This window comes from Haliotis cracherodii, unplaced genomic scaffold, assembly GCF_022045235.1.
Source record: "Haliotis cracherodii isolate W230 unplaced genomic scaffold, xgHalCrac1.p SCAF_17, whole genome shotgun sequence".
Lineage (NCBI taxonomy): Eukaryota > Metazoa > Mollusca > Gastropoda > Lepetellida > Haliotidae > Haliotis > Haliotis cracherodii.
Window position 1 is genome coordinate 11883036 of NW_027266272.1, and position 14762 is coordinate 11897797.

General features: G+C 39.3%; 1 protein-coding gene across 1 annotated transcript; it reads left to right on the forward strand.

Annotated features, from left to right (window-relative positions):
- Positions 1 to 1291: 1291 nt before the first annotated feature.
- LOC139465176 (sodium- and chloride-dependent glycine transporter 1-like) lies at positions 1292 to 14499 on the forward strand. The gene is made up of 13 exons (XM_071246864.1): positions 1292 to 1406; positions 1950 to 2081; positions 3884 to 4169; positions 6695 to 6827; positions 7404 to 7538; positions 10004 to 10107; positions 10751 to 10875; positions 11331 to 11443; positions 11868 to 11996; positions 12303 to 12402; positions 12763 to 12863; positions 13876 to 14046; positions 14392 to 14499. The coding sequence occupies exons 1-13, from the start codon at positions 1292 to 1294 to the stop codon at positions 14497 to 14499; spliced, it is 1752 nt and encodes a 583-aa protein (XP_071102965.1).
- The last annotated feature ends 263 nt before the right edge of the window (positions 14500 to 14762 follow it).

Below are 14762 nucleotides of genomic sequence, written 5' to 3' on the forward strand. Positions count from 1 at the left end.
GCATCGTACTCGCGGCCTATATCCCGTCAAAACGAAAAAGTGTGTTAGTCACTCCCCTGCCAGAAAAACCAGGTCATATGTTATATAGTCGTCCGGCAATCCAAAATGTTAGTTTAAATTTGGTTACCGAATTCGATGATATTAAACAGAACTTGAGTGCAATACCTAATATTTCTACGCTTATTATTGAAGTCTTGTTCGGAGATGCACCGGTAGATGCCTTCGAAATATTACCAGGTTTATCGATTAAATGGCTCAAGAAACACGAGCGTCAACGTTGCAGTATTATTCATGTCGGTGCATCACCCGTTACATCCCTCGAGGGGGTTCAAATTATTAAAAGTGGTAGTATTTCCCTTTCTAAGATATTCTTGCCGTATAATATACATTTGATAAGGTTGATGTATACTCTCAAAACATTTAAGCAAGACCAATTAAAGACTATTATATATTCGTAATATACACTATGAGTTTATATCCAGCGCTCGATGAAATGATGGAAACTGTTGATGGATTTCGATTACATCAAATAAGTGACATAAAACATCGAATAGAAAAGGATAGGGAGTTGAGACTTGGATTGTATAAAAAGTATCGCAGAGCCGTGAATGCTCTGGACGGAGTTGACACCGCTCTTGTAGTAGCTGGCATGGGACTTGGTGTAGCCGGTGTCGGTTTATTATCAACTATAATCACCGCGCCTATCGTGCTCGGCATGGAAATAGCCGCTGGAGTCTCGGGACTGGCAGGAATAGCGATAAAATTCATTTCTCGTAGGTTGCAAAAGAAAGCATTAAAACACGATAGTATTCGGATACTCGCCTATTAAATGGAGAGAATTACCGCAAGGTTTTTATTATATCAGTGATGTCAAACCAACCAAATACGGTAATCAATTGTTTCTTATCAATTTACAAAAAGAGTGTAGTTATATAGTCTGGTCTCCTAGTAAAATGAAGGAAGAACTTAATAAAAATGTTGAATATCGCTTTATAGATAAAAATAATGAAGAATATTTTTATTACCATTTAGACTCATCTAAAGCAATGATTGGACCCAGGTATTGGTGAGCTGGAGTTATGACTATCGTTGAATCGCATAATCATTTTGGCATAAAAAATTCCCCCTGTAGTAGCAGTATAGGTATATGAATCCAGCTCCAGTGGAAGTGGTCCAGAACCCCTATTACCTATACTACTTGGTGTCATAAACATTATCGAACAGTTGACATTAAGTTAATCTGTATTGAAATTTGAACAGTTTGCAAACCGTAATTGTTACTATGACAGATATGTTACGTGAAAAATGGCGTCATCACCTGGATTATGTCGTCACGCTTCTTGGATTTGGAATCGGCTCCGGGTCATTCGTGAAATTCCCCTACCTGTGCATGAGAAATGGAGGAGGTACTATTCTTACGTACATTCTTTTACTAAGATGAACTAACATTCGCATCATAGCAGTTTGGGTTGTATACTCCCCAGGGAGCTTAGAATGATTCTTGAGTGGACATTGATCAAGTGACCTGGATAATTATGGTGCTTTGAACCCCTGTGTGGTGTGGAAATATGCGCAATATTTAGGACAGCAGTAGTAGTACTAGTAGTAGTAGTAGTAGTAGTAGTAGTAGTAGTAATTACTATTTATTACCTTTCGTCAATTTCTGTATACTCACAGTTAAACCACACTAAAAGTTTGTTATTTGCCTAAATGAATCACGAATTCAATAGTAATCACCATGAGTTGTTTGATAGGCATTAATTAGAAGCTGACAGATGACAAAGTAGACACAATTGATGGACAACAACTATTATGAATAGCACAATTTATGGATAACAGCTTGACAGCGGTATAAGGATCTATACCGAACCGAGGCCATTGCAGTATTAAAAAAGTTGTTAATAAATTGTGTCTAATTTGTAATCATCTAATTATTTTCTTGATTCAAGGGTCATTCTTGATACCGTTTGTCCTGTTTACCTTTATGGGTACTGTGCCTGTTGTGTTTCTGGAGATGGTGATTGGACAATTTTCTGAAAGGGGGCCTGTTGAAGTTTGGAATTTGTGCCCAGCATTTAAAGGTAGGAAGACACTCTGGGGTCAAAGGAACATTCCAAGGTATGTAAGCTGATGGTTATTGGAAAGTTGCGTCAGGCAGGTTGCATCACTTCTTCTTTTAAGTGATATGAGACATTATTGTAAATATATATGTTTAATGAAAGTGCATTTCGTTTATTTTCAGAATTCAAATCTGTGAAATTGTATTAAATAATATTCTAAGATTGATACTAATGAATATACATGGGCAATACGTGTTATATATGAATTCAAAATTATATAATCTTCTCCTTGGTACTTGGTACTCATTGGTTTCATATCTTAAATATGTGTTTATGACAACATTTAACACTCCGAGAATGATAGATGTGATCTGCAGTATGTTCGGTATGTAAGAATTATTTGAATATCCCCACACGACGATATGAGATAAGACAGACACGTGCTTGATTCACTTATGTAGTCTGTCTGGGTTCCAACACCTTCCACACAGTGCTTAACCAGTCCAGTGTCACTGGTACATCACAAAATACTCTACAGGTTTCCAAACGATGGTCATCCTTCCATGCCTTTCCGGAAGTTTACAGATAATTCGAGCTCCTGAATATAATGACTACTTCACCACTGCTTACATTAAATAGTTACTACATTCCTGACAACTAATCATCGTCCAAATACATTGCGACGAACTTCAACTGAATCTCAACAGAAACAACGTAACACAGTTATAATCCTTGTTTAACAATGAATTACACTCCCATATAGCAGTACATACTAGTATATACGTCGTAAAACATTTTCCCGCGTGACAAATAAGTGTCGCCATACAGCTTTGTGTCAACAGTGCAGAAATATGACATAACATAGCTTTATTTGAGAGACCAGTTTCGACAATAAATATTTATTGAGTACATTGACTTTGGGTCTGGCACGGATGTCGTCAAAGCTGATGGTCGCGTATGAGTGAGTGAGTAAAATTTAACGTCACATCGTCATTATTTCAGCCATATCGTGACGAAACAGTTATAATGATTATATCAAGTGCTCGCGTATAAACCCGGAGGACGTTTCAATACGAATTTACTCATGGCCAAAAACGAATTAGTCTCTCTATCCATTGACACTTGTGTCATAATTCAAACTATATTTTGAAAAAAGAAGGGGATAATGAAATGTACCTGTTATGATCGGTTGTAAGAAGAAAGATCAGCTTGGAATATCACTGCCAACGATTGACCGGTTTCGGAACCAAATCCTTACACCCCAACACACCCGAAACGTGGACCATGCAATTTTTCCGTGCACGTGGGAGAGGATTCATTCTTAATTTTGACCTTTAAGTGATGAACGGTCGTCAATGGCCCTGATCCATAACTATTGTTGATGTTCATTATCCTCAGTAACACCTATGCTTTCTCTGGCCAGATTGGGGGGCACGGGTGGCCCAGTCGCCTAAGGCGTCTAAGAAACCTATGATTGTGGGTTCGAATCCCGGTTCGCCCCTATTATGTTTCGAGGCTTGTCAGCACCATACCCGTGCTCGTGGGTTTCACCGAAGTGGTAAACGTCTGAGACCTGCATCACTTCGGGCTTTCCTCCCACATTAAGCTGACACGCCGCGATATAACTGGAATACTGTTAAAAGCGGCGTTAAACCCAACTCACTCACTCACTCACTCACTCTGACCAGATTGGGAATTCGGCGTCTACAATTTGTTATACACCTAAGGGCACTGTCATGATTCATGTCATGTCTAATTTGTTTTCATCGCAATATGCTTGAAATGTTACCGAGTTGGCGTTTCACAATAGTTCCCTTACACAGGCGTAGGCGTGGGCACAGTCATTGGGACGTGGATTCACACAACATACTTCACTGTCATCTTTAGTTGGTTCGTGTACTACTTCTACGTTTCGTTCTCCAAACCCCTACCTTGGGCTCACTGTGGCAATGAATGGAACACTCCCTCCTGTATCTCCCAGCATGCTGATGTCAACACAACGACAGGGCTCAACATGACGGAAGAGGTTACCATCTACACCATGGCCAACCACACAGCAGGCATCAATGGTACAGTGGCTGGAATGACAGCGGCAGAGGAGTTCTGGAGGTATGCGTTAGTTACGGCTGTAGCGTCAACGTCTGTGTCAAATTGTGTGAGAGTGAGAGTGTGTGTGAGAGAGAATCAGTATCCAAGACAGAGCTCTGCCATATTGGGTATACAATTAATATGAGTATACTATTTCTACAGTATTCATAAATGTAAATGCATCTCTACATCGATGTATCTAAACAATATGTATTTGTTTAAATATCCACAAATCCAATATGAATACGTTGCTAATTATGGTTAAGGGAGTAACTTTATTGCCTTTTGACAGCTTGTTGCAATAAGTTCTGTAGCTTTATTGTTTTCTTTGTCCTGCTGTAAGAGTGGTCCTGGATTTCAGGAAAGGGGTAAACATCAGATATGCATCGCTTCGGGCTTTCCTCAAACATCACACAAAAATAAACATATATATGAAAAACTGTTTTTCAAAACATCGTTGAACCAAAACGTTTTCATGATATTTATGTGAAGTTTGATGGTGTATTAAAAAACAATAACATCAGCCTCAAAGATTTTGTGAATTTAGAGGAAATGTCGAAAATGCAATAGCATTTAGTCTAGATAAAGTGAAGCGCGTATGAGTCAGAGTGACGTTTAAAAAAAAGGTGTGGTTTGTATTGTAGCCATGACTAAAAAATATTTAATATCTTATAATTTATTATGCTAAAAAATTCTTCATATCACAACGCTTCTATTATAGAGTATACAAATAGTGTGTCCCAAAAAACACAGAAATGAACTAATATAAATGGAATAATTAGTGGAAATAAGAGCTCACAAATCTAAAATATATAATCATAAGAAATCTCTACTTGAACGCAGAGACCATTGTATGATTCCGACTAAGTCATAAGCTTGCATGTCTTAATCAATCCCCATCTAATATTGATGATACCAGGTGATCGTAGCCTGCCCAACAGATGGCACCCGTCACAAAGACGGACAAAACGTACGTCAATTGTTAAGCATATGCTCTTGATACAGTAGGAATAGTGCAAACGAATTCTTGTGGCTATGGGAAGGGTTTGTTGCTTTTATTATTCAGAAATATCACTAATGCGTCATTTTCTTTAAAAACATATGCGTTTGTGTTGTCCTTGAAGGCTATGTTGTAAATGAACCCATTCAGCAGTGGCAGAAATGTGTATTGACTGACGGATGAGGGTATAAGACGAAGATTGGCAACAAATCATTTCGTACACTCACTTGGCTTCAAAGGCCGGATGAGCTATAAAGGAAAACAATAGTTGATTTTTTTCAAACTTGTATTATACAGTTTAACGCCAGAATACTATAGTTCATGAAAAGCCCCCTTACAAATATATTGTGATCTCACAGCATAAACAGTGGTCGCATCCTGGAATTTGTTTGGCATCACAAACGAGTGCTTTTGAGGATGGTATACTATCACTGAGGTATTTTCCAGGCGGTACCCAATCCAAGTATTGTCCATCACAGTGATCGAATAGTTGTCTTGGTGGATCAAATGACGATTCATACTGAATGAAAAGGAAACACAATTTTACAAGAAATCACTTACAAACAAGTTGTGACAAGTTGTAGAAATAATAGTGACATTTGGCCAACATAAGATTGACAGTCTGACTAGATATTATACCCTGAATAATTGAGGATGGTCAGAATTAATCTGCAATTATTAGATGCAATAATTGTCATATGAAACGTCATTAGATATATTACTGTGTTCACATACTCATTGTGAGTATCCCAAAACTTTACCACCAGAAACCTGTATCATGAAAATGTTATACTTCACCAAATCAGCTGATTGCTGACCACATCATTATTTTTCTATTTTCGACCCGTGAAAATCGGGTTAGAATAGGTAGATGTTTAAGATGTTCATCACTGGATTGTCTGGCTCAGACTCGATTAAGTACAGACAGTCGTTTTTGGAATATTTCCGAGTGCGGCATTAAATAACAAACAATCAACCCAATTTGGTCATAGATATTCCGATTACTTGTCTGGAAACTTAACCAGGGGTACGTTTTACGACCACGACATAGATTAGCTGTTTGACTTCCCACCGTCTATTATCTCGTACAAGTAAAATGCAGATCGTAACGTCATTGAACAGAAAACAAAATTCCTCTCCACTCTGTGAGGGTAAACAAATCTAATTCTTATTGTGATATTCGGTAACTTTGACAACAACCCTTCCAATATGCGGTTCGACTACATGTTTTTCCCAAATGATATCATTTGACTTTAATGTCATTACCAAGAAAATGCCAAATAGATTCCTCAGCGGAAGGCAATGTACATTAATCTGGGCTTGTAGAATATGAGAAGTGAGACCCATTCCATAAAATCTTCTTAAGCAGACTTCATTGTACGAATAGCACTATATCTGGAAATACGTAGAGGATTGTGAAGGTTTCTGGGAATTTCTACAGATGGTGGAAGCGGCTGCTTCTCAATTTGCATGTGTTCGCATTCACGTTTGTAGTTATAATCAACCTCAACCCCTTTCCACATTCAGTAATAAATTTTATTTTTAGATTTCAGGTTCTGCAAATAACAGATGGCTTAGAAACCAGTGGGACTATAAGACTGCCTCTACTTGTGTGCTTGGCTTTCACCTGCTCATTGATATTCCTTTGTGTATTTCGAGGAATTAAAGTAACTGGGAAGGTAGGCCTAGATTTTTCTTAGTGATGTGGAGTTCCGTGTGCGACAATGTAGCCCTGTACCATAAAGCGCGGGCTATTAATCATTACATAGAAACTTCGAGTTCGATTCCCATCATGACCAAAACGAGTGAAGCCAATTTCCAGTATTTCCAGGCTAGACATTGCTGGAATGTTCCTAGTGTGGCGTAAACAAGAACAAACACACGCACTCGCACACGCACACGTACACGCACGCACTCTGTTCTGGAGCACTGAACGTCACTCGTCATTCTGTAAACCTAGACAAATGTTAAGTCCCACTTGCTCAGGACGCAAATATATGACACGGAAACCAGAGGAATTTTGTGTCGATAAACAAGAACAACAATCCTGACAGTTTAGAAAGTGATTTTCATAATATTGGTGGACATTTCATTTCATGTGTATTAATGGCACAATTTGCACGAGACATAAATATGTTGCTTAAATGACCGTTATAGCTCCATGTCTTCCTTTGAGGAGATTCACAATAGTGTATACGCCACATGTCCAGGTGACTGACTAAACCCTACCCCTCATGTCTGTGTTTGTTTCACAGCTAGTGTACGTGACTGTGGCAATACCTTGCATTCTTGTGACCATCTTCCTCATCCGGGGATGTCTGCTGCCGGGATCAGCAAATGGAATATATTTCTATATCGTTCCAAACTTTGAAATCCTGTCAAGACCTCAGGTAAGAAACAACATCAAATACATACTCTTGCCGATGCCACTGGACCTAACGGAGTGTCAGGAGTATTCATGAGTGTATGTCTGTAAGGGGTATTTATACTTTCGTCTCTGTCAGGAGCATTCTAGTTCAGTGAGTGACATGTTATCATGTTGCATATAAGTCGGAAATTATGAATCGATGGCAAGGAAAGGAAGACTCGGTTTCTGGGGAGAAAGCACTTCAGTTGAGGAGCGTAGTCCTACCCAAGAAGTAACCTTCGAACTTGCATACTGTAGCTTTGACCCGACATCTATAGTACTAACCTGCTTTAAAACCAAACATCATGAGGTTTGGAGAACAATTGGTGATCTTATGGTCACTGGCTCTGTTTTCCATGAGAATGTATTGAAGTTAATTACCCCAATCAAGAGGCTGTAGGTGGATAGTATTTGTATCAGGGTATCAAAACAGAGTGATTAAATCGTTCCACCTAGTCAATGAATTAATCACGATGCAGGTTTCCTCTGCTCTAAGCTGTATATAGCAAACTTTCCATGTCCTTAAAAAAAATGGATTCAAACTCTCGTCCATGATTGTATGGAGATGCCGTGGACAGCCAGTTTGACAAAACAAGAAGCGACTAACGGGATCGGGTGGACAGCCTCGGCGGTCCAGTTGCGTGGATTGATGCTCATGATGTCAATCATTGGATTGTCTGGTTCAGACTCGATTATTTACAGACCCCTGTCATGTTGCTGTCATATTGCTGTGAGTGAGTGAGGCGTTAAACAACAAACAATGTGACAAAATCCCCTGGAAAGCAATGTGTCTACCACGGTAAGGGCAACATGGTCTGGTATAGCAAATTATAAGACTTGTATGCCCGTGATGTCATGTCAGTGGGTTGTGAAGAAACGTTGTCACTGCCTGAGAAGAAACGTTTACGTCACTGGCATTCCGCGGGTCCTTTCTGAGTGTGGTTGCAGTCACGAAGTGACAACATCAGGAAAACAATGTCTTCCAGCTGCGTGGTGGAACGTTTTCGACCACGTGCATCTAACTCGGTACCTGAATCAAACGTCTGGTATCGTTCATATTTGATGGCTGACAGCAAAGATGTTTGAACCTGACGTTGTAGACCCAGTTTCACGCATGCATATGCATCTTCGGTCGTCAACCGACGTCAATAACGTTGAGGGGTCATACGGGCATTCAGTTATTGTAATCCTATGTAGCAAATGTTGTGCTCTCTGATATATTGTCTCACAATTCTGTCTATAGAGGTAACCCAAGCATTATGTACCGGGATATTTCAATCTTTATTTGTTGGACGATATTTTTCGAAAACTTGATCCTTAGCAAACTTTGATTAGTGTAGTATGTGATTCTACAACGCTCAGGGTCTTATCAGTTGGGGCTTCCTCGCAGATAGGTTCATCAGTGTGGGTGCATCTGCAGTATCTTGAACAAGACGTTCCTATATTTGTGGTTATGGAATTGTTTCTTATGTGGTTGGGTGGAGGGGCATTCAAGGTAATAGTAGAATTGTAAATATGCAAGTTATATATTAGTAGTTTGTTTACAGTCTACTTCAGGAGAAAGTAGGTACTTTGAAATGTAAGCAGTTTCATATGTCGTACTATAAGAAATGGTTGTTATGAATATGGAAAGGATTTTGTCACTTTTATTTACTTTGAAGTAAAATTTAGTGTTTTCCATGTTTAGTTAAATGCTTCCTTCATTGTGATTGTTTCACTAATTTTGTCAAGTATATATTTTGTTAAATATTTTATTTTGTTATGGTCTCTTCTTATTATTACAACGGAGCCTGGGACACGGGTGACCTAGTCGCCTAAGGCGCTGCGATTCGCTGTGCAGAGTTGCGTCCCTTGGGCACGCCAGAAACCTATGATTGTTGGTTCGAATCCCTGTTCGCCCTTATTATGTTTCTAATATTATGCTCGTGGGTTTAACCGAAGTGGTAAACGTCTGAGGCCTGCATCACTTCGGACTTTTCTCTCACATTAAGCTCACACGTCGTGATATACTGGAATACTGTGAAAAGCGGCGTTACACCCAACTTACTCACTACAACCGAGCTTCATAGGAGCTGGGCAGCTGAACATACTGTAATATTTCATCACACAAGGCGCGCCTTTTACACTCGTTTATCTGTCAGGGGAGTCCATACTTGCGTCTCTGTAGGATATTCTTACTTCCAGCTCTGTCAGGCATGGTCCTACATGCATGTGAGTCAGGGGTACTCATCCTTACATTTGTCAGACATATTCATACCTGTATCTCTTCCATGTGAAGGCGACACCGTACGCCTTTTAACTATCAAATGTCCCTCTCCTTTTGTGGAATCACGAGGAGTGCAATGTCATTTTAGAATATTTCATCTGACTGCCACCTATCATGTTGTATTTTAATGGAAAAACAATGTGATATTATTATAAGGAATACACACGTTCTTTGACCAGCAGGTGTGGATTGAAGGGTGTAATTTCGCTCTTTATTCTCTTGGTCTCGGCATGGGGTCCATCGTGACTTTGTCCAGCCACAGTAAATTTCGAAACAACTGTTTCAGGTAAGGCGAGAGGAATGACCATTAATATGTATGTCATGTGTGACTATCTGGTTTAAGACTGAAAACATCTAACTAATGTTTAATTTCAACTGAATAATTTCTGTCAACTATATTTGATTTCTTAACACGTCTGTATTGTCTATGAATCGTCTCTACCATCAACTGCAGAGAGTAATATTTCCATAAAGACAATTTCAAAATCTTAGCTTATGAGACAACTGGTTTAGAAGTATTAATGTTAGAATAGAGTACTAATATTGTTAGACATTTGCATATGTACACTTTTGTGATGGTAATAAGTGATAATAATGATAAGTCAGTTAAGAGCTGTAGATGTAGTGTTGAAAGAAAATACCATAATCAAACAGCTGTGTTTGTGGTGGTGCCATTTAATACACGTTTCTTGATTTAGATTACTCTATACCACATAATAGGTATAGGTAAGACTCTAATAATTTGAGGGGCGATGGGGTTGCCTTGTGGTTAAAGCGTTCACACATCATCCCGAAGACCCAGGTTCGATTCCCGACATTGCTAAAAACGGCAAAAAAACATATTCATGCTCTCACTCTAATAACATTGTCGCTAGCAACAACAATTGTCTGTTGATAATAATTGTTACTTCATTTTTCTTCGACTCCAGAGATTCAATAATTGTCTGCATTGGAGACATGCTAGTTACACTTCTCATTGGATTTGCCTTCTTTGCCATCATCGGTCATGTTGCCTACCAGAGAGGGGTAACCGTGGAAGCATTTGAATCTTCAGGTAGATATCCAGTCAGCGCTTTCGGGTGTTCCTATGATGAGTGAGTTGGGTTTAACGCCGCTCTCAACAGTATTACAGTTATATCAAGGCGGGTCAGCTGAATGTGGGAGGAAAGCCCGAAGTGATGCAGGTTTCGGACGTTTACCACTTCGGTGAAACCCACGAGCACAGGTATGGTATGGTGCTGACAAACCTAGAAAAATAATGGGGGCGAACCGGGATTCGTACCCTCAATCAAAGGTGCCAAAGGGACGCAACTCTGCACAGAGAATCGCGGCGCCTTAGACGACTGGGCCCCCCGTGCCCCTCTATGTTATGATGACATCTGAAAGGTAGTGGTATATTAAGGGGATCTACAATATTTCTTTTAGACATAATCTGATGTTAATGTTCCTGTTAAAAAATGTAATTCACAATAAGGACTAGAATCAAGACTTTAGTGTTCTTCATTTCAGGATTCAATCTTGCCTTTATCGTCTTTCCGCAAGTTTTGAATTACCTCCCCTTGCCGCAGTTGTGGTCTGCCTTGACGTTTCTGACGCTGATCACCCTTGAACTTGATACTCTGGTAAATACAGATTTAATAGTTTGTGTGACTGACGTCATTGGGTAATTAACATACAGCCAGAGCAGAGTTAACCCTGCTCCAAACAATCAGAGGAGATTTAAGACGTCTTTCTAAACCATATGCTTCTCAGAACATGACCGATTACACTTGCGGAGATATTGATGTTTTCCATACCGTGAGTGACCATGCTGAAAGTATTTTGCCACACTTTGTATGTATTAATGTCTCTACATACATTTAAAACAATTTTAGTTAATTTTGCATGTTTTCGTATTGCTGGAATTTTTTTAGATCTGCACATGATTTTTCATTGCGCTGTACAAAAATATTGTTTGAAGAAAGAAATACATACCTGAGAGTTGACCGGAAAAGAATCGGTCAGTTTCATAAGTTTACTAGGACTTAATGTATAAATGTGTTCCAGGTTCCGCCGATTGAGAACGTAGTGGCAGCTTTAAGAGACCGGTTTCCACAGTTATCACGACGGCGCTGGCTTGTCATCGCTGTATTACTATCAACCAACTTCACCTTTGGTCTCAACTACATAACACAGGTGACAGTCGTTTTGCAACATTGACGCAGCTTGTACTTCTTAATCGTGGCGTACATAATTAGGCTGGCGAACTAGCATTTCCACGTTTCTTGTCAACTTCATGAAAATGTGATGCACTTGCCGTTGGAATGCATCAAGAAGGGAGCGCATTGGTTGACATTAAAGATGAAAAATTTCTACCACTGTCCTCGAGGTCTAAATTAAAGGCGACTACCCTCATGTGCAAAACGTATAACAAACATTTCCATAAACACGTCCATTAAGAGTGTTTTCACTTTACCAAATATCTCATATCCTGACTTCCAGGGCGGGATGTACGTGCTGACGCTCGTGGACTGGTTCGCCTACTTCCCGTCGAATGTCCTCTTCTCTACACTTGAATGCATCGTGGTTGGATGGTGCTATGGTAAACATTTCATACAACAGACTCATCACTTATACAATGGACTGTCAGCCATTTGCTTCGTTTGCTTGTGTTCACAAGTGTAACACACAGCATATCCAAACATTTGCTATGCAATTGTTTCACCCAGAATATAAAGCATCATAGTTTGGAGCGATTAATGCATGTATAAAAGATGAAGAAATAAAAGTAATATGTTCAGTCAAATTGTTTCCTTTTTCCCTGCTGGTTCAGTAACGATATCTTGCAGAAATTACGTGTGGCATGGATGTGTTTCAGTCAGTATGTTTGTACATTGCTGTAACGAGACTTCACACTGATCATCTGCATATCAATAAATCACTTCAACCCATTCCATTTAAGGTACGGACAGACTACAACGCGACATCAAGGCGATGTGGGGGAAGGCTATACCGCGGATTATGATGATAGCCATCAAATGTGTGTGTCCGATGTTGTTGGTGGTAGGTGATAAACCATATTTGTAAAAGTATAGAACCTACGGTCTTATGATTTACCTGTTCCACACATAAACCAGAGTAGCTGACATGTTTCATTCATCTTTAGGATATATTATCATGACCGGCAAGACGCAGGAAACTTAGCACAGGCCCAGGCACAAATATGGCTAAACACTCAAACATGAAAGTTATTTCAGTTGGAAGTCGCATTATGGCATGGCTGTGTAGTGTGGTAGTAAAAGCCTAATTTGTGTAGACGTTCACCATGAGACAGGGCATGGTGCTGATAAATCTGGAATCATATTCCAATAAGATGCTGCGGAACTACTGCAAGACAAATATAAACACTACGAAGAGGACATGTTTCTTCAAACATCGACTTGAGTTGGGAATCCACTTAGCCAAACCTGAAAAATATGTGTGTCTCTACTTTAGCTAATGTATTTGGCCAAGTAAAAATGTTTGGCTTTTTGAGAATGTAAACTACATTGGAAATGACATATGGCCGAAAGATTGACTAGCAACTGCTTATTTTATCTAACTTACATGTACTATATAATGCCCAGCGTCTGTAAGCAAAAGCTACCACCGATGTCCTCTACTATCAAAAGATGTCAACATTCTGGCAATTGTTTGGGTTAAGTATAAATATGTGGTATTTTCTTCAAAACGTGACTCGTGACCAAGAAAGAAGTAACTCTTTTCAATGTTTTAGAAAATACGGTTCAAATTATAAGTACTGTTTTACGGCGCATATGCATGTGTTTTAAATAGATGTAATGACATTCAGCATAAAAACGTAATTTATAAATAACCAAAACAGCTCTAAGGTCACAGTATCACTTATTGTTTATGACTAATAATCGTTTCATGTACAAGATAACCATTAGGACTCGGAGATTATAGTTGAAATATTGCTGAGTGCGGCGTTAAACAACAAACAAACAAACAAAAGATCTCATAGATTCGAATTCAGTTCTTCATTTTTATCTTACCCTGATATTCTCTTCAATAGTGTGTGTTCTGCTACTCCCTCTATTCCTACCAACCTCCCAAGTATGGAGACTATGACTACCCTCCATGGGCCACAGGAATCGGATGGATGGTGTCTTTGGCTTCTATTCTGCCCTTCCCGGCTGTCTTTGTGTGGAGAGTATGGCGGTCACATGGACATACCGTTAAAGAGGTTGCTGCCCATCTAAATCTCTTTATCCTTTAAGAACGTCTTTTAGTTTCGCATCAGCGTTCTCTTTATGTCGAGCAATATTTCAGAGTTCCAGCTTTTTGTGTCTGAATTTCACAATTTTTGAGGTACAATTGGACCTGCTCTTTCTACGAAGATTACAAAGAAGGTCATACGACTCTTCCTCAAACCTTGCTTGCTCAGAGTTAATTCAAGGCCTCAGTAAAGGTTTTCAAATTGTTTTATGTTTGACATTCATGTAAATGACATTTCCAAGTTAGTCGCATCAGTTCCAAATGCCAAAGTGTACAAAGTGTTACTCAATGGCGCCCTGAACTTATGTTTCAGAAATTCCTGACATCGTTGGAACCAAACAAGAACTGGCGTGAAGCATCTAGTCGTGACACACATGAGGACATTGATCATCCCATGACTAATTTGGAGGAACAATTGTAAGAGGATTCAGTGTTAGATAAGTTGGGTCAGCGCACTTGTGTTTTATTGAAACGTGTTTTATTCATAAGGAAAAGGATTGGGCACAAGTTTTCACAACACAGGTCGCCCTCTCCTAAATTATTTACATGATTTCCGGGTCACGTATTCCCAGATAAAATATGTTGTACAGCTTACGCCACGTGCGTTGTGTCAAAGCACTTCAGTTAATGCATGACATTTAAATATAAATGAAAACGATATTGACGCCATACTTACGCAGACAA